This window comes from Mercenaria mercenaria, chromosome 4 (genome assembly GCF_021730395.1).
Source record: "Mercenaria mercenaria strain notata chromosome 4, MADL_Memer_1, whole genome shotgun sequence".
Lineage (NCBI taxonomy): Eukaryota > Metazoa > Mollusca > Bivalvia > Venerida > Veneridae > Mercenaria > Mercenaria mercenaria.
The window spans coordinates 77,133,708-77,157,874 of record NC_069364.1 but is presented as its reverse complement, the minus strand read 5'-3'; the positions used below and the strand labels follow the sequence as shown (position 1 = coordinate 77,157,874).

At 34.6% G+C, this 24,167-nt stretch overlaps 1 protein-coding gene across 1 annotated transcript in view; it reads left to right on the top strand.

Moving 5' to 3' along the window:
• Window positions 1–24,167, top strand: part of LOC128556470 (mediator of RNA polymerase II transcription subunit 14-like) — a 45,036-nt gene that overhangs the window by 5,531 nt on the left and 15,338 nt on the right. The window contains exons 6-21 of the mRNA XM_053541729.1: window positions 1,507–1,636; window positions 2,822–2,950; window positions 3,233–3,340; window positions 3,617–3,660; window positions 5,816–5,904; window positions 8,735–8,778; window positions 9,242–9,423; window positions 10,187–10,226; window positions 10,800–10,925; window positions 11,629–11,707; window positions 12,827–12,986; window positions 14,336–14,531; window positions 15,311–15,357; window positions 16,198–16,326; window positions 22,513–22,589; window positions 23,374–23,485. Coding sequence (XP_053397704.1) covers window positions 1,507–1,636; window positions 2,822–2,950; window positions 3,233–3,340; window positions 3,617–3,660; window positions 5,816–5,904; window positions 8,735–8,778; window positions 9,242–9,423; window positions 10,187–10,226; window positions 10,800–10,925; window positions 11,629–11,707; window positions 12,827–12,986; window positions 14,336–14,531; window positions 15,311–15,357; window positions 16,198–16,326; window positions 22,513–22,589; window positions 23,374–23,485 — 1,692 coding nt within the window. The remainder of the gene's footprint in view (window positions 1–1,506; window positions 1,637–2,821; window positions 2,951–3,232; window positions 3,341–3,616; window positions 3,661–5,815; window positions 5,905–8,734; window positions 8,779–9,241; window positions 9,424–10,186; window positions 10,227–10,799; window positions 10,926–11,628; window positions 11,708–12,826; window positions 12,987–14,335; window positions 14,532–15,310; window positions 15,358–16,197; window positions 16,327–22,512; window positions 22,590–23,373; window positions 23,486–24,167) is intronic.

Genomic DNA, 24,167 nt, shown 5'->3' with positions numbered 1-24,167 from the left:
TGGGGTCAAAAACTAGGTCACTAGGTCAAATCAAAGAAAAACCTTGTGTATACAGTAGAGGCTGTATTTTTCAACTGATCTTCATGAAATTTAGCCAGAATGATTACCTTAATAAAATCTAGGCCAATTTCGAAAATGGGTCATCTGGGGTCAAAAACTAGGTCACTAGGTCAAATCGAAGAAAAACATTGTGTATGCAATAGAGGATGTATTTTTCAATTGATCTTCATGAAATTTGGTCAGAGTGATTGCCTTGATGAAATCTAGGTTGAATTTGAATATGGGTTATCTGAGGTCAAAAACTAGGTCACTAGGTCAAATTAAAGAAAAATCTTGTGTATGCGATAGAGACCGTTTTTTTCAATTGATTTTTATGAAATTTGGTCAGGTTGATTGCCTTAATGAAATCTAGGTCGAATTTGAATATGGGTCATCTGAGGTCAAAAACTAAGTCACTTGGTCAAATCAAAGAAAAAACTTCTGTATGTGATAGAGGCTGTATTTTTCAGTTGATCTTCATGAATTTTGGTCAGAATGATTGCCTTGATAAAATCTAGGTCGAGTTTGAACATGGGTCATCTAGGGTCAAAAACTAGGTCATATCTAAGAAAATGCTTGTTTTATTGCAAGAGACAATTTTTTTGGTCCAATCTTAATGAAAATTGGTCAGAATATTTGTTTCCATGAAATCACTAGGTCAAACATGTTTTACACTGTTATGGAGTGTTTCTTAGGTGAGTGACCTAGGGCCATCTTGGCCCTCTTGTATAAAAAAAGTACATTTACAGGTGTTATTGAATTAAAAAAATAAGGGACTTGTCCCATTGATGAAAGGCTAGAAAGCTTGTTTGTATATTGTAAGTGTGGAAGAAAAATAAAATGATATAATAAAAAGAAATACGGTTGTTTTAGTTTATTTAATTGCTTTAGTTTCAGATGATTTTATAAAATTATATCTTATAATAGTATATAGAATTGAGAGTGGCCTCTGTGGCAAAGTGGTTAAGGTTGCTAACTTCAAATGACTTGGTCCTTACTGATGTTGTTTTGAAACCCTGCTTGGGGTTTAGAATTCTTTTCTGTGAGGAAACTATTTAGCTGGCTTGCATAAGATCAGTGGTTCTACCTAGATGCCAGCCTAGGCCTGAAATAATGCCAGGAGGGTGGTCTTTCGCTGGAAAGTGACCATATGAACTGTAGTTGCGCCGTGGTGATGTTAAACTCAACAACAACATGTATACAAAATTGAGCATATATAATATAACAATAATTTATTATGTCCTTTGTAAATTTTACTTTGAGGCAGGTCAACAGAACTTCATATTGACCTCAGTGTAGGTCTGTAATTGAGTGATATATTAGGGGGCTGTCCCAGGGATAAAAAAAAACTGCTCGTTATACACTGGTATCTATGGTTTACTTGTAAAATCTAAAACTGTGTTAGTTTGTTTGTTAGTAAATTCTCAATAGCTGACATTTCTTTGAGATATTGTTTTTTTCCTGTAGGAAAAGATAGTTCCACCTGACCCAATTACACCCAGTGAGAAAAAACAGGTACTTCAAAGGTTAAACCAGGTCATCCAGTACAGACTTGTGTCCTGTGAACTACCACAGCAGATGAGAAAGTTGAAAATCGGTAGGTCCATTAATAGTGTACATTTTCACATTACTTATCAGCATTATCCAACTTAGTTCCCACAAACTTTAAATTGCACAAATGCTTCCCTTTGCTTTAACTGATTGTCATGGATATATACCTAAGATCAGTCATTAAAAATGTGTTAAATTGGCTTTCAATGTTTTTGCACTGTTACTGTTTACTCCATGTGCATAAATCCTCTTTTTTTCCACTTCTTTTATCAGATACATTTGTGGTTTTATGACAGTACTGGCTCTTGACCCTCTGTTAACTGTAGCATCTATTTTACATACATACATTTGTGCATGAAACTTGCATTTTTATGCCCCCGAAGGGAGGCATATAGTTTTTGAACGGTCTGTCAGTCTGTCCGCAATTTTCGTGTCCGGTCCATATCTTTGTCATCGATGGATGGATTTTCAAATAACTTGGCATGAATGTGTACCACAGTAAGACGACGTGTCGCGCGCAAGACCCAGGTCCGTAGCTCAAAGGTCAAGGTCACACTTAGACGTTAAAGGTCATTTTTCATGATAGTGCATTCGTGTCCGGTCGTTATCTTTGTCATCCATGGATGGATTTTCAAATAACTTGGCATGAATGTGTACCACAGTAAGACGACGTGTCACGCGCAAGACCCAGGTCCGTAGCTCAAAGGTCAAGGTCACACTTAGACGTTAAAGGTCATATTTCATGATAGTGCATTGATGGGCGTGTCCGGTCCATATCTTTGTCATTCATGCATGGATTTTAAAATTATTGGGCATGATTGTGTACCACAGTAAGACGACGTGTCGTGCGCAAGACCCAGGTCCGTAGGTCAAAGGTCCTAAACTCTAACCTCGGCCATAACTATTCATTCAAAGTGCCATCGGGGGGATGTGTCATCCTATGGAGACAGCTCTTGTTATTTCAAAGTAAGTCATAAGTTACAAACACGGACGTTGACATATTTCACTATGCTGTCTATATCTTTTCCAGTGCAGTCAGTATTAATGGAAAGTGTGGCTTTTGTAGAAATTGTCCCCATCCTTAATTCTTGTCTATTATCAAATAGTTTTTAAAAAATGTTAGAGAATGGTAGCCACACAGTAAGATTTGAACAAGCATTTTAATGTACAATACTCAAATGTTCTCTAATGCAGAAGAATTGAGAGACTAAGTGCGATTCTGTCATTTCAGAAAATGGGCGTGTCAAGTTTCTTGTAGAGAATGAGTTCCAGGTGACCTTGACCCTGATGGAGGACAGTCCTGTGATACCGTGGCGACTGTTAGATATTGATATCCTTGTAGAGGACCATGAAACAGGAGGTAAAGACTGGCATGCTTGAGTTTTATTTTTTGCCATTTCTGATCAGTTTTTAATTAATAAACCATCTGTTTTGGAAGTGGGTTAAATGTTGACATGTTATTTTTCAGATTGGGCAAGAAATACATCCCTGTCAAAAGATTTGACTAGTTTTCTTGGAAATATGATCGTTTAATTCTAGCAGCGACCATGTGTAATATTTAGGTATCTTACCATTACAAACATTACATATTGTGAAAAAGCAAGTATATTCCGTCAGTGTTGTGAGTTTTTGTTTATTTCAGATGGGAAAGCATTGGTACACAGTCTACAGATAGGGTACATACACAGGCTGGCACAGTCTAGGTTGCTGGATAATGACAAACCACTACATGATCTATACAGAGTCCTACGTATCCTTGTAAAATACTATTTCATAAGGATATTTAAGGATTTTTTTTTTGTGAAGAACAGTTCATGGATTAGTTTACTATGTTTCTCAGTTAAAAAATGACAGGAAGGAATCTTTTATTTCCTATGAAAAACATTCAGATTAGTTCTAGTTAGGGAGGTGGTACACTTATCTGTTCAATACATGCCAAAGATGGATTACATTTGTGTTCAAGCTTTCACAGAATATACTGATGTGGAAGGGGTACCTGAATTTTATTTCCTTAACAACTTTTCAGATTCATTTTGTCAGTCTTTACAGCTTGAAGTTCTTAACTCACAGGTAAATGTCCTTGTATAGTTTAGTTAAAAAGGCCTTTGTGGCCGAGTGGTTATGGTTGCTGACTTCAAAAAACTTTCCCACGTCGCTGTTGGTTTGAAACCAAGCTTTGGGTGTGGAATTCTTTTATGTGAGGAAGCCATCCAACTGACTTTCAGAAGTTTGATTGTTGTTTAAAGGTGCCTGCTCATGAAATAATTCCAGAAGAGGGGCACCTGATAATTGTCGATGTGATATTAAACCCAACAAAAAAAAGTTTAGTTTAAACCTAGTTATTTTGCATTGATTATAGAGAATGTTCTCTCAGTTTATGTTAACCATTAGCCTGCTAAATTTTTAAAATGGACTTGTCCATCATTCAATTTGGGCAGTACTATTTATCATTTGAAGGGTAAAATTTGCTGACTGAATAGCAACCAGTGCAGACCATGATCAGACTGCATGGATATGCAGGCTGATCTTGGTCTATACTGGTCGCAAAGGCAGAATCACTTGCCGTAAGCAGGCTAAAGGTTAACTAGGCATGATGATTGCCTTGTAACTTCTGGCATATACCTAGGCCTTTTGAGGTAGTTGTGGAAACTGCAGTCAAATTTGACTATTGCTAGTATTCGAACCCTAGGGTTTCTGATTAAGAAAAAATAGGCTCTACCACATGTATCTCCTGCTGATGGTAGACAGTCACGAAAATTTGTTGTAATATTATCACTTATAGTCAAAATGATTTGCCTAGCTGATGTCTCATTTAAAGATTCTATTGTCATTTTTCTAGTCGGCAAAATATATAATATATTATCTGGATTTAACAAAAAAAAAAAGATATAACTCTACAAGCTAAAACCTATTTTGGGGGCTTAGTAATGAAGCTTTTAATCAGGATCAGGTTGATTCTGTAAGAAATGAGGACAGCACCAAAGAATATGTATTTTTATGCCCCCCTTTGAAAAAGGAGGGGTACATGTATATTGTTTTGCAGATGTCGGTCGGTCGGTCGGTCGTAATGTAGACCTATCCGTTTCCAGATGATAACTCAAGAACGCTTGGGCCTAGGATCATGAAAGTTGATAGGGAGGTTGGTCATCACCAGTAGATGACCCCTATTGATTTTGAGGTCTGTATGTCAAAGGTCAAGGTCACAGTGACCCTGAATAGTAAAACGGTTTCCGGATGATAACTCAAGAACGCTTGGGCCTAGGATCATGAAAGTTGATAGGGAGGTTGGTCATGACCAGCAGATGACCCCTATTGATTTTGAGGTCAGTATGTTAAAGGTCAAGGTCACAGTGACCCTGAACAGTAAAACAGTTTCCGGATGATCACTCAAGAACGCTTAGGCCTAGGATCACGAAAGTTGATAGGGAGGTTGGTCATGACCAGCAGGTGACCCCTATTGATTTTGAGGTCAGTATGTCAAAGGTCAAGGTCACAGTGACCAGGAACAGTAAAATGGTTTCCAGGCAATAACTCAAGAACGCTTGGGCCTAGTGTCAGGAAAATTGATAGTTAGGTTGGCCATGACCAGCAGATGACCCCTATTGATTTTGAGGTCAGTATGTTAAAGGTCAAGGTCACAGTGACCCTGAACAGTAAAACAGTTTCCGGATGATAACTCAAGAACGCTTAGGCCTAGGGTCACGAAAGTTGATAGGGAGGTTGGTCATGACCAGCTGGTGACCCCTATTGATTTTGAGGTCATTAGGTCAAAGGTCAAGGTCACATTGGCCAGGAACAGTTAAATGGTTTCTGATCTTCTTGTCCAAAACCATAGGGCCTAGGGCTTTGATATTTGGTATGTAGCAAAATCTAGTGGTCCTCTACCAAGATTGTACAGATTATTTCCCTGGGGTCAAATATGGCCCCACCCCTAGGGTCACATGGTTTATATAGCCTTATATAGGAAAAAACTTTGAAAAACCTCTTGTCCGAAACCACAGGGCCTAGGGCTTTGATATTTTGTATATGACATCATCTAGTGATCCTCTACTAAGATTATTCAAATTATTCCCCAAGGGTCAAATATGGCTCCGCCCTGTGGGTCACATGGTTTACATATACTTATTTACAGTGTGCATATAATTTCTGTTCCTTGTGCAATTACTAAATGCATCAAGGGGGGCATTTCGTGTTCGACGAGCTCTCGTTAATTTTTATATTACAGACACAAAAGTTGATACGAGAAAGACTAGGTGATTCTCTCAGTATAGACGAGTATGCTGTGGGAAAATGTCTGACTGTCTCTTATTGGAAGTAAGTGTGCCGCTTATGTATACATTGATTAATTTTAATAAATATGTAAAAACTGATTTAAATTTTAATAACAAAATATTGTTATAAAAAGTAGAAGATCTGACTGGAGTAAGTGCCTAATATTTACACATATATTTTGAGCCCATTTAATTTCCTGCTTTAGACCAAAATGACACTTTATGAAGATATTATTAGTTACATTGCTTGTTGGTGACATATCAGGTGGTGAGAGCAAAGCTCGAACCAAATATGGATTTTTAAAACTGTCACAGTGTATATCCTGTATCCTGTCACCAACAAGCTGTGTAATGATTTTATCTTGCCAGCTGCCCCTTACTTCCATGCTACAATCGAAACATTTTGTAAATTAACAAATCTACTTACAGTGCAAACTGGAATCCTGCAATCATTTGCTTGGTCATCATGTTTTGTTTATAGTTGATTAACACCAGCCATAAAATGCACAGTAAACAGTATTTTGACTGAATCATAAAACACAAAAGCTCATTTATACAGGTTATGAACTGGTTTTGATCAGAAACACAAAACAACTTTCTGTTCCATCCTTTTGAAAATCATCAGGTTTCACGATGTCAGAAATGTCTTGAAACTTCTGCTTTCATCCCGTTTATTGTTAAATCCTTTATCTTGCACATAGATTAAATGATCCTACAACAACCTGCTTGGTAACAAATATGTTAATTCCTTTGCTTTACGATGATTTAACTTAAAACAAGATTTCAACTGCCATCTATACCATACAGAGTTATTGTTCTTCTATTTCTGCTTCTTACGGCTAACTTCACGGGCCTAAACTAAGTAGGAAAATGAAAATGGCATGAAAACATTAAATTTACTCTTGGAAAAGATATCTATAGCTGGAGCTTTTGATATGACATGATTCAATTACGCCAGTGATGCGGCAGCCATTTTGTTTTAACCAAAATTCATAACAACAAAAAATTACTAGCATGATATGGAATATATCCTGTCTGCACCTGACGTCTATTCACCAATAGAAATGCAAGAAATTTGTAGAAGGCGAGATAAAAATGTGTGCATGCATTAAAAATTTTGTACCCTTGTGGTATTTTTAGCTCACCTGAGCAATGCTCAGGTGAGTTTTTCTGATCGCTCGATGTCCGGCGTCTGTCTGTCGTCTGTCTGTCAACATATAGCTTGTGTATGCGATAGAGGCTGTATTTTTCAACTGATCTTCATGAAACTTGGTCAGAATGATTACCTTGATGAAATCTAGGCCGAGTTCGAAAAGGGGTCTTCTGGGGTCAAAAACTAGGTCACATCAAAGAAAAACCTTGTGTATGCGATAGAGGCTGTATTTTTCAATTAATCTTTATGAATTTTGGTCTGGATGATTACCTTGATGAAATCTAGACCGAGTTTGAAAAGGGGTCATCTGGGGTCAAAAACTAGGTCACTAGGTCAAATCAAAGAAAAACCTTGTGTATGCGATAGAGGCTGTATTTTTCAATTAATCTTCATGAATTTTGGTCAGAATGATTACCTTGATAAAATCTAGGCCAAGTTTGAAAATGGGTCATCTGGGGTCAAAAACTAGGTCACTAGGTCAAATCAAAGAAAAACCTTGTGTATGCGCTAGAGGCTGTATTTTTCAATTAATCTTCATGAATTTTGGTCAGGATGATTGCCTTGATGAAATCTAGGTCAGGTTTGAATATGGGTCATCTGGGGTCAAAAAGTAGGTCACTAGGTCAGATCAAAGGAAAACCTTGTGTATGCCATAGAGGCTGTATTTTTCAATTAATCTTCATGAATTTTGGTCAGAATGATTGCCTTGATGAAATCTAGGTCGAGTTTGAATATGGGTCATTTGGGGTCAAAAAGTAGGTCACTAGGTCAGATCAAAGAAAAAGCTTGTATATGCGATAGAAGCTGTATTTTTCAACTAATCTTCATGAATTTTGGTCAGAATGATATCCTTGATGAAATCTAGGCTGATTTGGAAAAAGGATCATCTAGGGTCAAAAATTAGGTCACTAGGTCAAATAAAAGAAAAACCTTGTGTATGCAATAGAGGCTGTATTTTTCATTTGATCTTCATGAAATTTGGTCAGAATATTTGCATTGATGAAATATAGGTCAGGTTTAAATATAGGTTATCTGGGATCAGAAATTAGGTCACTAGGTCAAATCAAAGAAAAACTTTGTGTATGCCATAGAGGCTATATTTTTCAATTGATCTTTCTGAAATTAAGTCAGAATGATCGCATTGATGAAATCTAAATCAAATTTGAATATGGGTCATCTTGGGTCAAAAAGTAGGTCACTAAGTCAAATCAAACAAAAACCTTATGTATGCGATAGAGGCTGTATTTTTCAATTGATCTTCATGAAATTTGGTCAGTTTGGTTCGAATATGGGTCATCTGGGGTCAAATGCTAGATCACTAGGCCAAATCACAGAAAATACTCACTTATACTCAAGATTTTAGCTCCAATTTTAATGATAATTGGTCAGAATATTTATTTCCATGAAATCACTAGGTCTGATAAACATGTTTACACTGTTGGTTTAAACAATATTTTATTCAGTATAATTACAGTTGTTACAATAATACATATAGCAACATTAAGGATTGAGTAGGAAGCTATATTAGCTTTTTTAAAAACTCTCTCCCTGTAAAACTCTCTCCCTCTACACTGTTATTTTGTGTTATGGTGTGTTTCTCAGGTGAGCGACCTAGGGCCATCTTGGCCCTCTTGTTTAATTTTTGCAGATTAACACTCACAAAATCATTTAAATTAGTCCCTGGCAAATAATAATGATGATGAAATATATTATTTTCCAGAGATCATACAAAGAAAGAAAAGGAAAAACAGCAAGACGCCATAAGTAAGTGTGTTTAAAAATTTAATTTGTCCAAAATGTTTAGTTAATATCACCTCATATCTTTGTCTTTGAATAGTCTGCCTAATAAGCTCAATAGGAAGAGTGCAGTTCTACGTATCACACGGTCTTGAGTTCATTCCCAGAGCAGAGCATTTGTTCTTGATAAAAGAAATGGTGTCTGAATTCATTTAGACCTCCATCTCTGATTCATGTGGTGAAGTTGGCAGTTACTTGCGGAGAACAGGTTAGTACTGGTACAGAGTTCTGAAACACTGGTTAGGTTAACCACCTGCCATTACATACCTGAATTACTGTTGAAAAATGGAGCTTAACCCCAAATACAAAAAAAACTAATAATTGGCTGAAATATTATTTCATTGTAATTTTTTTTATGAAAAACAAATGATGTAAAATTCATCAGAGAAAGGCATCAAGCTGTCACTTACCTTTCTTTCTTTTTTTCCAGGATATAAGCTGTCAGTCCATGTGAATGATGAGGATGATGCGAAACAATTATGTGTGTCTCATGTCCCCTCCATGTTGCCCGACGAGTGTCGTAGGATTGGCCTTACAATACAGAGTGAACATCTCTCCATAGAGAAACTGCTTATGCAAACAATTGAGGTCAGAACAAGGTCAAAATTGAAGGTAAGGTTTGCAGATATCAAAAACATTTATGAAGGTTGCAAGAATTTATTTTTATTGACTGTCTGGAATAATTCATTGATTTTCTTTGATATCCATTTATAGGAGAGCTCTAGCCAGGGTGCCCTAACATATAACATAAGTTTGGGTCATACGCATAGCTTGTGTGGTTTGTAAGATTGACTAAATATTTAAAGTCTTTTTATACCTCAGCCTTGGATTTATGTTTGGAAGGTGTCTGTTAATTGCTGAGAACATGTGAATACTGGTTGTTACATTCAGGTTAACTGACTGCTGTATGTATGTAAATGAAATATTGATGGAAAATGGTTTAAAACCCAACAAAAACACAGCAAATCCAACAAGCCTTGAATAGAATTGCATACCCTTGGCAGAGAGTTAAAATGTTTTATTAAGTCTAAAATGCTAATGTTCTTTTTGCTCTGTCATTGCAGCGTTTACACAGATTGTAATGAAATTTTGCATGAATAGCCATTCAGGGGCTACAGAGAGTTTACAAAATATCAATAGTTCAAGTAGCTTGAATATTTTACCATCAATAAGTCAAAGTTGCAGACTCGAGAAAAGTTGAGTAAGACATGCCCATAAACTTTATTAGTTCCACTCAGGTACTTGTTCTGTAACTATTACTGAATGGGCATCTGGAGGTGTTCCTTTACCAGGAATGCTGGAAAGTTTCTAAGTTCCATTAGATTTTACAGCTATATATTATAGAAATGTAGAAAGGTATTGCTTTAAATTTCAGGACTTGTCATATTCCATTCAAAGGTTTATTGAAGGCAAATGTGAGTAAATTGATTTTTTGTTAAGTCCATCCATCTCCCTGGCATTACATTTAAAGTATTATTCCTTAAGACTAATTACTTATGGATAACTATTGACAAGAGATTACAAACTGTTGATGATCCCACTGTTGTGAAATCATTCTTATTTGCGGTGGACTAACTTTGATTTTTTTTTTCGATGCATCAAAATTGAATTCACTAAATTTAATTAATTATAAGTACAATTGAAAAGCTGTGTTGGCCAAAACCTTAAAGTTGCATGCAAATGAAATATATTTGCGAAGGATGTAATATATGCTGTTTTTACATGTAGTCCTTCATTAGTGTTTGCTGTGACCTGCAAAACTAAGACCAAAGCCCAAGATATACAAATTAAGGTTCTATCATTTGTGCGGATACAATTTTACTTCATAATTTAAAGTGTCAGAAAAGAAACCTCCAGCAAAATTTAACACTTAAAACTTGCACATCAGAATCACGTAGTAAGGCCATGTTGCCTTTATGATTGTTGTAAAAATGGATAAATCATTATGGTATCATTACATGCCAGTGTACATTATTTTTGTGTTTTAGGTGAGATCAAAGATTTACCTCTAGGTCTCCATGTCCCTGTAGTTTATCCCTGTACATCATCAGAACAACTCCGTATAACAGTGGATGCTCAGAGAGGAATGCTGCTGGCTTCTTTGCCATCATTAGGTATAACATTGCAATCTGCCCTGAAGTCTGGCTAACTCAACATTCATTTGAATTTCCAGTCTTGAGCTTGTGGATTTGATCATGTGCTGTTGCACTAAATTTTTGTTAACTTTGATTTGCTTTGTCTGTACGTCTGTCAGTCTTTCCAAATTTATGTTGTGCAATTCTGAAGAAATATTTGACTTAGAGTCATCAAACATGAAACATAGGATTGTTATTTAGCAGGTGAAGCTATGCACCTGGGGTTTTGTTTAGGATTTCACTCAGCCAGACCAGAGAAATGGCCCTTGACTTAGTCAAAAATATGGTCAAAGGGCCTAAAAGTTTGTATCACAGACATTTGTTGGGTACTGAGGACAGTAGTTAACAGTACATTCTATTCATTCCATACTAATTATTGGGTACTTTATGTCATTTGATGGGTACTTGGTAACAAAAAAAAAACAAAAAACAAATAAATGTCTGTTTGTAAGAATGTGCGTATGTAAAGAAGTCATGAAACAGGGAAAACTGAAGATTTTTTTTTTTTTTACTCTCAGTTTCTTCTTTTATCTTGTGTTTCTGTTTTGCCTTGCATTATCAACATAAATTATGACTGTACAGTGACTAGAAGTGGGTGCACCATTATCCTATGGACATACATCTAGTTGCTTGAAATGTTTGAAGTTTTTCCGCTACTAAAAGAGTGTTTATCTTGTTTCAGAGTTTCCAGTCTTGCAAGATCTTGAAGAGACACTTAATGGAGATAGAAAAAATATACAGAAGCATCTTGTTAGCTTGAGGTATGGAATTTTTTATATTCTTATTTTGTGCATATGTAAATACTGCAGGAAAAGTTCCCTCTTAGATCTGAGCTTCTTTTAGTTGATTTGATTAGTTCATTAAAGTGGCTGCCAAATTATTTGAGCAGGTAGAGCATAATATTTCCAACCCAAAAAGTCAGAATTTTGATCCCAGTGTAAAGCTGTATAAAAGCTATAATAATTTGACAGTGGACAATATCTCTAAAAGCATAGCCAGCCACCTGGGTAAGGTTTGGGAAAACAGGTTAATTCTGGTTTGTAGTCATGGAAGGCTTAGTTGGTTAACTGACCACTGTTACATAACCTGGACTAGGGGTTGAAATAACCTGACTTTGATACTTGTATGAAAATTATGTAAAAGGCAATATGTGTTGAAGATATGCCTACACCAGTTTGAGGTAAATACTGACACAACTGTAGGGGCCTTTCTAGAAAAGAGGATGAAGTCAGTGAATTAAAATTTCTTTCCCTCTCACAACTGCCGGGGTCAATTAAGTAGCAGGGACTTGGGTCCTCTGTTGAAAGTCTTTCAAAGAATGTATTTCAGGTCACTCATCCATGTTTGATGATGGACAATTTCTTTTATTTATTTTGAATTCAAACTTTTCTTTCATCATGTTATATTTTTTCATTGTGTAATTCCAACTTACAGAGTAACTTTTCTTCTCTTAACTTAAAGATGAACCTTTTCCTTATTTTTTCCACCATGTTTCAGACAGATTTTCCTGCCATCATATTACAGATTAACTTTTCTTCCATCATACTATAGTTTAAATCTTCCTTCTGGATTTTACAGATTAACTCCCCTTCCATCATGTTTCAGAATGACCTTTCCCATCATATTACAAATTAACTTTTCTTCCTTTTGGATGTTATGGATTATGTCCCCTTCCATCATATTACAGAACAGCTTTTTTCATCATATTACAAATTAGTTTTTCTTCCATTTTGCTGCAGATTACCTTTACAGATAACTTTTCTTCCACCATTTTACATATTATCTTTTCATTCACCATTTTACAGGTTAACTAATAACTTTACAGCTTAAGTTTTCTTCCATCATGTTACATATTACCTTTTCTTTCCGTCATGTTACAGACTACAGATGACTATATTGCGATGTGAACGGTCTGTGAATTGTCTGCATACAGTAGCCTGTCATAACCTACCTATAGTGAACCAGTCTGATCATGGTCTTGATGAATTACCCAAACACAGACTGTATGTACCTGTGCCAAAACAACCAAATCATTATGTGGTAAGCTTTCTCTTAATATCATGGTATGTTTCAGTTACTCGTACAACATTCATATCCTGTACTGTAAGAGTCAGTTTGTTATGTTGTGAACTTTCTGAGACGTCGAGGCCTTAAAGAGTTCCAAAAATAAAAACAGGCAAAAATATATTGTTGTTGTGTTATGTGTTTACTGATGCTATCATTTTGCTTCTTACTATTATTACTTTATAGTCTTTTAACTGGAAAAACAGAAGTTTTACCATTCATAAATGAAATTGTGTGTGTGAAATCTTTTTATACTTTTAAAATGGAACGCATTATTTGATGACCAGAGGCAGGCAGGCATCATTCACAAATAAACGTTGTCTAACGTGAACAGTTTCAGTCATCATATTATCCTTGTAGTTCTGAAATAATGGTCCTTGAATTACTCAGAATTGTGATAATTGACTCAACATGGTCAATGACTTGGAACAGTTCTTATCCGGTGTACATCAAATGTTGTCAAAATTTCTTGGAGAAGCCTGATAGTTCCAGTCAGAGCTTTGGCCCTTTATTTCCTGAAAATTGCGCAAATTGGCAATGTCTACTGAATTACAAGAATGGGTTTTCTTTAATTTCAACCATATTTAATTCGTCCGACTGTCCATCCCACATTTATTGTCTGGAGTATTCCTCAGCAACCACTGGTTGGAATTTAGCCATACTTCATAGGAAAATTTACTATCAAGAGGAGATGCACATATTATCTTGGTGTTCCGGTCGGATGATTTTTCATCGACTTTAATTATTCAACAATAGAATGCTATAGAATAATTCTTGTCTGGAGTATTTCTCAGCGACCACTAGTTGGAATATAGCCATACTTCATAGGAAGCTTACTGTCAAGAGGAGATGGGCATAAAATCTTCGTATTCCAGTCAGATGATTTTTCACCCAGTTATTGCCCATAGTATGCTGTAGTACATTTCTTGTCCAGAATATTTCTCAGCAACCACCAGTTGGAATTTAGCCATACTTCATAGGAAGAGGAGATTTGCGCAGTATCCTCCTGTTTTGGTTCGATGATTTTTCACTGATTATTGCCCTTTGATTGTTCAGCATTAGTAAACTATAGTGCCATCACATTCAGGAGTATATCTCAGCCAAAATTCATAGGATGCTTTACTCAAAAGAGGAGGTGCGCATATTTTCTATATTATCCTTTGGAATGAGTTTTCAATGAGATATTACCCTTTGATAATTCAACATCAGTAAACTGTATGATTGTGCCCAGTCAGTAAATTCCACTTTTGTTCTTTTAATATGCAAATTTCGGGGAGCATCCATCGGTTTTACTGATATTTCTTGGTCTTTTGTAATACATATAGGTTGCTTGTGTAGAAGATAATCCACCAAGATCTGTTGAACTGGTATACCATCTTCTCGAAACAGCACCATGTCTTGCTGAGGGAACGGAAGTGGAGCTAGGGGAGGATAACTCTGTTAAAACTTTCCTTAAAGCAGTTCGACTTATACCACTTGATACATTTGCCTTTACAAATGGTCCATACACAAGTATTTATAGTAAGTTCTTGGTGTTTTGTTTTCTAATGTCTGTTATAGTCATAAGAATGGGCACTACATGTTTGCCTTATCGGAAAAGCATATATTGATTTGCCCTTTAAATATTTGTTAAGATACATCTTAAAAATCATAATTGTCATATGGCAGTCCAATGATGATTTCATCCTTGCTCGCGTATTACATTCTTATTGGTGGCAGAGTTATGTCTGTTTGTCATTGAGGATGTATGCAGATATTTTAATGGCTACCTAGAGGTACAGGACATGTGGTCCTCCTCTGGGACTGAGGACTGCTAATTCATGACATGTAATTTTCTTCATTTGATAAAATATCAAGATATGTCTGAAAACTGAACTGAAAAATGTCTTATAATGTATCAGTACACAAGTCTATGTATTAACCTATGAAAATTTAATAATATAAATCCTATACAGTGTTATCTTTAAGGTTTATTTGGAGTTTCCATTGAAGAATACAAATTCTTTCCTAAGAATATGATAAGAGGTCTCAGTGGCCAAGTGGTTAAGGTCGCTGACTTCAAATCACTTGCCCCTCATTGATGTGGGTGAGAGCCTCACTCGGGGCACTGAATTCTTCATGTGAGGAAGCCATCCAGCTGGCTTATGGAAGGTCGATGGTTCTACCCAGGTCCTCGCTCATGAAGAAATTATGCATGGAGGGGCACCTGGGGTCTTCCTCCACCATCAAAGCTGGAAAGTCGCCATATTACCTATAATTGTCGGTGCAGTGTTAAACCCAACAAAATATTTATTTTGTAGAAGAACCTGAAGAATCCGAGATAGAGAGCTTCCATAGGAAACGAAAGGTAAAATTGTGTCATATATTACATGGCTTGACAGTAACAAAATATACTGATCGCTGGACATTTTTGATTTTATGTTACATAGAGGATATTTGTTTGTTTTGAGTGAATATGGAATATATCTCACGCGCTCGTGAAAATATTTGAAATTTTCTCACTTCGAGGTGAGATATATTCTATATTCACGAAAAACAAACAAATTTTCTTTTTATTTATGCTCAATTACGTTGAGATGTGCATTTTGCAACTATTTTAATCTCAGCGCGGGAAACAGACGCGCGTAAACAGACATGACGTCAGACGTGATGTGACGTTATAAAGACGCATGCAACATAAAGTTCCATTTTGTTTTATTTCTTGCTGCATAACGGTATGAAATTCTCTTTAAGTAAAATAATTTGAATCGAGAAATATACTATAAAGAACAAAGTGCGGCTACAATTTTCATCCTGTTTTAAGCAAATAATTTAAAATTCATACACAATGTAATGAGGGGGCGGAGCTATATCTCTCACAGTGTGAAAATATAGATTTCATATTTTCACAGTGTGAGTGATGAAATATGAAAATATTTAACTGATAGAATACAGTATTTCATTAGTTAGCATAAAATAAAATACAGTATTATGTAATTTCCTTTTAAGGTAGTGGACCTGCAATGGTAGACATTTATATATTTTTAATATGCAATTTCCATATTATCAAGCCATGTATAATAAGTTAAATGTTCAATTTTAGTTGGGAGAAAATGTTTTTCTTTTTAATGAGAAAGTTTGATCTTTAATAAGTATCTCAGCTGAGCCCTTTTTACTGTTTTATTTAACAAAGTTTATTTTTCTTCAGTTATTGCTCGGAGAATACCTTGAGCCAGTAGGAAAGAAACAGAAGACATCCCCATACTTTGTCACTGATTTAGTTCATGTAGTGGCAGCATGTGAGGAGAAATTGCCTTTTGTTTTCCTTGGAGAGGAGGTAGGATCCTGTTTACTGATTTTAGTTGAATCTTGATAAAGCTTGAAGCCTTTTGTGAATCACTGTGATTTCATTTTCTTGAAGGAAAAAAAAACAGTAATGGTTTTTGCCTAAAGATTTTTGAGTCACTCACAAATCTTGTTTCCTTGACAATGCATTCTTGTGGTATTGGGAGGTGCAATATTTATAACCATTAGTGTTCAAACTTGTGATTTTATAGGTCGACTTGCTAACACTGACCACCAAACCATCTTTCTCCTAAAGAAAGAAGGATCTTTCTTTTATAGTCAGTTACACAAAACTTCTTTTTTTTTCTTTACTGTATTAATTTTGGCTTCAGTTTCTGGATTTAAAGCCAGAAAGTTACTTTTTTGTTACACAGTACAACTTGTGTTAAAGAGACCACAAATGGTAAGGACAAAAAATGGTATCTTTAACTCAAATGGTAGCTTTATACAATATAATTTGTTCTTTAACAACACATAAAGTAACTGAAAAAGGAGTCTCTTAACCCTTATCATGCTGGACACAATTGATTCTGCCTTTGCGACCAGTGTAGATCATGATCAACCTGAACATCCTTGCAGTCTGATCATGATCTGCACTGTCTGCCATTCAATCAGTATCTTTTTGGTAAGCACCCCTTTTAACAGTAAATGATACTGTCCAAACTGAAAGATGGACAAGTTCATTATAGAAATTCAGCAGGGTAAGGGTTAATAGACAGCATTGTCTCTTGAGCAATTTTGATTGTAGTTTGCTAATTTTTAGCACGACTATACAAAGTATGGAGAGCTATCCTACTCGACCGGTGTCAGTGTCCGCGTCCGCACTTTGGTTAAAGTTTTCATGCACTTTCTCTTTATCCTTGTTATTACTTGATGGATTTACTTCAGACTTAAAATAGTTGTTCCTCATCATCACCCATATCTTATAGCACAAGGTCCATAACTCTTGAACCAATATTTCATGAATTAACCCCCCTTTATACGTAGAATTTCAGGTTAAAGTTTTGGTGCACTTTCACTTTATTTCAGTTATTACTGAATGGATTTGATTCAAACCTAAAATAGTTGTTCAACATCATCACCCACATCATATGGCACAAGGATCATAACTCTGGCACCAATATTTCATGAATTATCACCCCTTTTACTTAGAATTTCAGGTTAATGTTTTGGTGCACTTTCACGTTATCTAAGTTATTACTAAATGGATTTGATTCAAACTTAAAATAGTTGTTCAACATCATCACTCACACCATATGACACAAGGGCTATTACTCTTGCACCAGTGTTTCATGAATTATCCCCCCCCCCCTTTTTACTTAGAATTTCAGGTTAAAATTTTGGTGCACTTTCACTCAGTTATTACTGAACGGATTTGATTCAAACTGAAATTAGTTGTGCCACATTATCTCCCACATCATATGACACAAGGTCCATAACTCTGATACCAATATTTCATGAATTATCCCCCCTTTTTACTTAGAATTTTGGGTTAAAGTTTGATGCACTTTCACTCTATCTCAGTTTTTACTAAATGAATTTGATTCAGACTTAAAATAGTTGTTCCACCTTATCACCCACATCATGTGACACAAAAGCCATAACTCTTGCACCATTATTTCATAAATTATCTCCTCTTTTTACTTAGAATTTCAGGTTAAAGTTTTGATGCACTTTCACTCTAACGCAGTTATTACTGAATTGATTTGATTCAAACTTAAAATAGTTGTTCCACCTTATCACCCACATCATATGGCTCAAGGTCCATTAACTCTATTACAGTCCTGAAATGCGATATAAAACAGGATGGGGAGGCAATAGTCGTTCGACACCTATGTTGCACCGAAATCAATAGGACAAAGACGACAAACACTCTTACTGCGTCAAAGATGAAAACATTTACGAACATTTAGCTCAGTTGTGCTCATGTTGTAATAATGTAAGTTGTAAACGTACTTCTGATATTCCACAGGGTAAAGATATATGCGTAATTTTGAAAAAAATTGATATAAATAATTATCGGAGGATGTATAACCACTTAATATTATTTCAATGGTCACAATTATTACAATTGTTTATAAGAATGTTTGATTTATTCTCGTCTGCATCTAAATGTATTTATTCACAGTCTTATATTTACATGAATCGATATCACAGTCGGTTAGATATACTTGAGAATGACGAAACGAAGGGTTCTGATTCAAACAGTACTGTAAATTTATATAATCTCAAATTCATATTTTCTGAGTGTTTAAATGATATCATTCAAACACTCCGGTGTCAACATAACAATAATTTGAACTCTATTCAACATGTTAGTAGACAGTTTGCCATCACTTCTTCTCATGAAAATAATTATGCAAATACGAGGGATGATGATAGTAGAAATAATAAAAAGCCGTTTTGTTATACAAGTAAGGGATTACATGTAGTAAATCTAAATATACAACATATCCTTAATAAACTGGACGAACTTAGGCAATATTTATTAAAACAATGTCCAATTGATATATTAGGACTTTGCGAAACATTCTTATCAGATAAAATCGATGATTGCAATTTACATATTAATGGCTACGTCTTTGAGCGAAAAGATCGTTTGTTGAAAAAAGGCGGTGGTGTACTAGTTTATATATCGAATAAAATCCCATATATACGACGCTATGATTTAGAGACGGAAAATATGGAATCCATTTGGATACAAGTAAATTTATGCAGAAACAAACCATTTTTGCTAAACTTTGCATACAGACCTCCTAACTCTACTCAGACATGGACAGATTTGTATGAGCGCCAGTTCAGTCAAGCAGATCATAATAATTATGAAATTCATGCACTCGGAGATTTTAACATTAAATATAGTCCTAATAATAAAATAAATAAATTCAGTAACAAAGGTTGGGAATCATTTATTTCTAAATTTGGACTGACTCAGCTCATTAATACTCCGACAAGGATTGGTAAAAATAGTTCGTCAATCATTGATCACATCTATACCACAAGGAAAGATTTCATTACTGATATAATAGTGCCCGAGTATGCAATCAGCGATCACTACCCAGTGTCGCTTACGAGATCAACTAAAAGTAATCTTTTGAAAAAGAATAGACATGATACAATAATTTATAGATGTTTCAATAAATTTGATATATATTTATTCCAAAAAGATTTGGCAAGCTCACCGCTTGAAACAATTGATACAATAACAGACCCAAATGATGCCTTAGAGTTACTATATCACATATTGAATAACATACTTCTTAAGCATGCACCGATTAAGGAAAAAAGAATTAAGAAAGAAACTCAACCTGACTGGTTCACAGATGAAATAAAAGAGGCAATCTATCTAAGAGATTATTTTTACAAAAGTAAAGACCTCGACAATTACAAGAAAACCAGAAATAGAGTGTCATATTTTAAAACGGAAAAGTAAGAAAACATTTTACAATAATGCAGTAAAAAACAACAAAAGCCCAAGTTTCCTATGGAAAAGTCTAAAAGATATATCCAATACGGATAAATCTAATCAGGGAATAATTATTCCAAATACACTTGTAACAGAAAACAATGAAGTAGTAGACGGAGAACTTGATATAATAAATGCCCTAAATGAACATTTTATAAATATTTCAAATATAATTGAAAAAACAAAATTTGTCAGTGACAATTTTTCAAATTTAAAACATTATCTAGATGAAAAATTATCATTTCACAAATTTGAGATTGATTTCATTACTCCTTTGGAAGTAAAAAATATCATATCTAAAATTGATCTTAAAAAAGCTACTGGGATAGACGGAATAAGCCCAAAGATTCTACATGACTGCGGAGATTTCATAACTCCAGCCATCACATCTATAATAAATAAAAGCATACACAGTGGTGTTTTTTCCCGATAAATTAAAAGATGCTTACGTTATTCCAATTTTTAAAAAAGGGAATAAGCAGAATCCAAGTAATTATAGACCTATCTCAATTTTACCTACCATATCTAAAATATTTGAAAGGCATATTGGTTCACAGTTGCAATTGTATTTCAAAAAGACAAATATATTGCACACGAAACAATCGGGTTTTCGTCCTACACATTCATGCCACACTGCTTTAACACTTTTAATTGATACTTGGTTGAAAGATGTTGACAGTGGTAAATATGTAGGGTCCGTATTTCTTGATCTACGAAAAGCATTCGATCTTGTCGACCATGAAATATTACTGCATAAACTAAAGCTTTATCATTTTACAGATAACTCACTGAAATTATTTGAATCATATTTGTCGAAAAGAACTCAGCTAGTTAAAATTAGAAATTTATATTCTAAAAAACTGTTTGTAAAGTCTGGAGTTCCACAAGGCTCGATTTTAGGACCCTTACTATTTATATTATATATAAATGATATGACACTTATTTCAGACACTATTAATATTGACATGTATGCTGACGATTCTACTGTGCATAAATCCGACACTGACATTTCAGTTATAGAGCAAGAGCTTCAAAGTAATCTTAGCCTCATTAACACATGGTGCAAAATTAATAATATGTCATTACATCCGGAAAAAACAAAATGTATGCTTCTAAGTACAAATTATAAAACGAAACAAGCAAGGAATCTTGAACTGTTTATCAATGGAACGATAATTGAAAATGTAACAAGTCAAAATATTCTTGGAATCTGTATAGATAATAATATAACGTGGCATGCACAAGTTCGCAATGTTGTGAATAAACTTAACTCAAAGGTTGCACTTTTAAAAAGAATTTCGTACTTTTTGACCGATGAAATGAAGATGTTATATTATAATGCATATATTATATCAACCATGGACTATTGCAGTACTGTATGGGGGCTTGCCTGTAAATCAGATACTGATAAAATATATAATATACAAAAGAGGGCAATTCGTGTAATAACAAAAAATCGTATTGCAGGTAGCTTGTTTAAAACTCTGAATCTGCTCACTTTTGAAAACAGATGCAATTACCACATGGCAGTACTGGTTTTTAAATGTGACCATAACCTTGTACCAAAATATATGTCTGAATTATTATCTTTTGCTCATAACGATAGATATAATCTTCGTTCCTCGACTCGTAAAGATCTTTCTTTGTTAAAGCCCCGAACAAACTACTTGAAACAAACATTCTCATACAAAGCCACACATTTATGGAATTCCATTCCATCAAACATCAAACTTCAAGATAATCTGTTAACGTTTAAACGAAAAATTAAGGATTATTTATTACAAGAACAACGTTACTAATACTGAGATTTTTATTTATTTATTTATTCATTTTGTTTCTCAAATCTTCATCAATTATCATGCATTTTATGTCGTATAAGGTAGCTTTTAAACTTTATGATATTGATGGATGAATGTACATGCATGCATAATGAATTACACTGATTTATTCTCCTGGTAAAATCATTTCAAATCGAGTTTGTTTTTAAAGTGTGTTTGTCGTTAAAATTGTGCTACTGATACTCTTATTGTTGTAGATACTGTGTTTTAACATTTATGTAGAAGGCCATATTGGAAATAAGTTGTATGTATACTATGTACTCTTAATATGTCACCTTCTTAAAATAAAGTTATTATTATTATTATTATTATTATGTACCAGTTTTTCATGATTTATGCCCCTTTTACTTAGAATTAAAGGTTAATTTTGATGCATTTTCACTATATCTCAGTTATTACAAAATAGATTTGATTCAACATGACACAAGGTGCATCACTCTTGCACCAATATTTCATGAATTATGCCCCCTTTTTCCGAAGAATTATACTTAATATTTAATGTTTTGATACACTTGATCCTTATCCCTCTTATTACTTAATACTTTTGACACAGACTCAAACTATTATCCAATATTTCATCCATGTTGGAGTCATTAAACACTCCAGTGACAGCTCCAGCTTCGTCAAATGTGCCCAGTTTCACTATCCAGCATCGAAATAGTCAAGTGCGCTGTCTCCTATGACAGCTCTTGTTCTTCTGGTAATCAAGAAGGAAAGTGTGATGGATTTCTTAACAAAAGTCCAATATGACCATCAAAGCAGTATAGTAATTTTTCACACAAGTAATTTTATCATTTGTCATAACTACATTGAATGGATATGCATTATAAATGCCCTAAAACCATTTGAGCACTTTCCACTTTTTTCCATTCAGTTGATGGAACGGGGGATATTACATACCAATATACAAGTGGACAAAGAGGCCATGGGACTTGTGATGGATATTATACAGTAAGTACTTGAACAAACCAGCTTTTTAAAAAATTTAAAACATGTAAAGGTCCACAAGGTTAGCTGAGTTGGTAGATCACTAAACTATGAATTCAAGAGAGTTTGATCCTGAGGCAAAGCGAATATTCTGCATTAAAATTTGAGCAAAGTGTCTTATAAGTTGTTCAACGTCCTCTGGATTGATGCATAGAAATAGTCTGTTGCTTGCAGAGAACAAGTCTTTAGTGGTTAAAAATCCTGGAACACATTATTATTATTATACCAGATTTATAAAAGTAATAAAAGTAACTGACAAGTGACAATTGTTTCATAACTTGTTTTGGAAGATGGGCCATCTGTATGAAAATTCACATGGTGTAGCTGCTCTCTACCAGCCGCCTGAAAAAAATTCAAAAGATGTTTTTGAAATATTGAATGTACATACATTGTTAAGTAGACAAATTAAAAAGGAATTTAATGGGTTTTTATTTTGATTGCTTTCTTACTGTCATTTGGTAAGACAAGCTTGACTGTTGAGATGGATTTTGATAGTTTGGAACCATCATCAAAGGTGTTGAATTTTATTCTCTTAACCTGACAGATTTGTCAGAAATTTCAACGTAATGCCTGTAACACTTACATGTATATATTATCTGAACACCATTACATTTTATAAGTGAAAAAATAATGCAACAGTCCTCAAAAAAAAAGACACATTTCTAGAGGTCTCTATGCTGGCCTTATTTCAAAATATCATATTTTACATGTTGTAAGAATGCTGTAAAGTATATATCTATTTCCTTAGTTTCCCTGATGTACCGAGTGTCAAAAAAGCAGATTGTGAAGCTTTCAGAAGAAGTTTGCTGTCATGTAAAATCAGAAGTGTAACTAAACCAGCTAGATACTGGCAGATTGAAGTAAGATTTAGACTTACCTAAATCTGATGTAAGAAATAATATATAGCAAAACAGTTTTCTTATAAATTATTATGATTTTTAATATCTCTTTTATTGTAAAATTTAGATCAAACATGATAGAACTGTTTCTTCACGCATACATTGTCACATGGTGCCAAATGGTAGGTCATCATGCTCCTTTGTTTATACACGCAAAGACCGGAAATTGTAATACGTCTTGCGGAAGAGTTCAGATTCAGCAAAAATGATGGTGAATTATTCTGCAAAGCGAATAACCAACTCAGTGTGTGTGTAAATTAATCAAGACAGTTTTGCAATGTGACATTTCGTTTTAAACATGCTATTGAGTAAAATATTTGAAAGCGTTATTTCTAGATGCATACATGGCGCTAAATATCTTGTCAGCGTGATGTCAACATAATATTGTGTGATGATTTTTGCTAGTCATATTAGAATAATGTTTTACAGATTCAGATTTTTAGTGCTGTTGTTACTGATAATTATACACCATGCTGTTAAATATTCACCATGATAACGCAGTGACAATCGGTTATGACTAAAGTCACTTTATACAAGGTCAAGGTCACATTTGGAGGTAACTTTTGTGTCCACTCCATATCTTCTTAACTGCTTGAAGAATTTTGCATAAAAATTAGCATAAATTATTAACCTCTCATTTGTT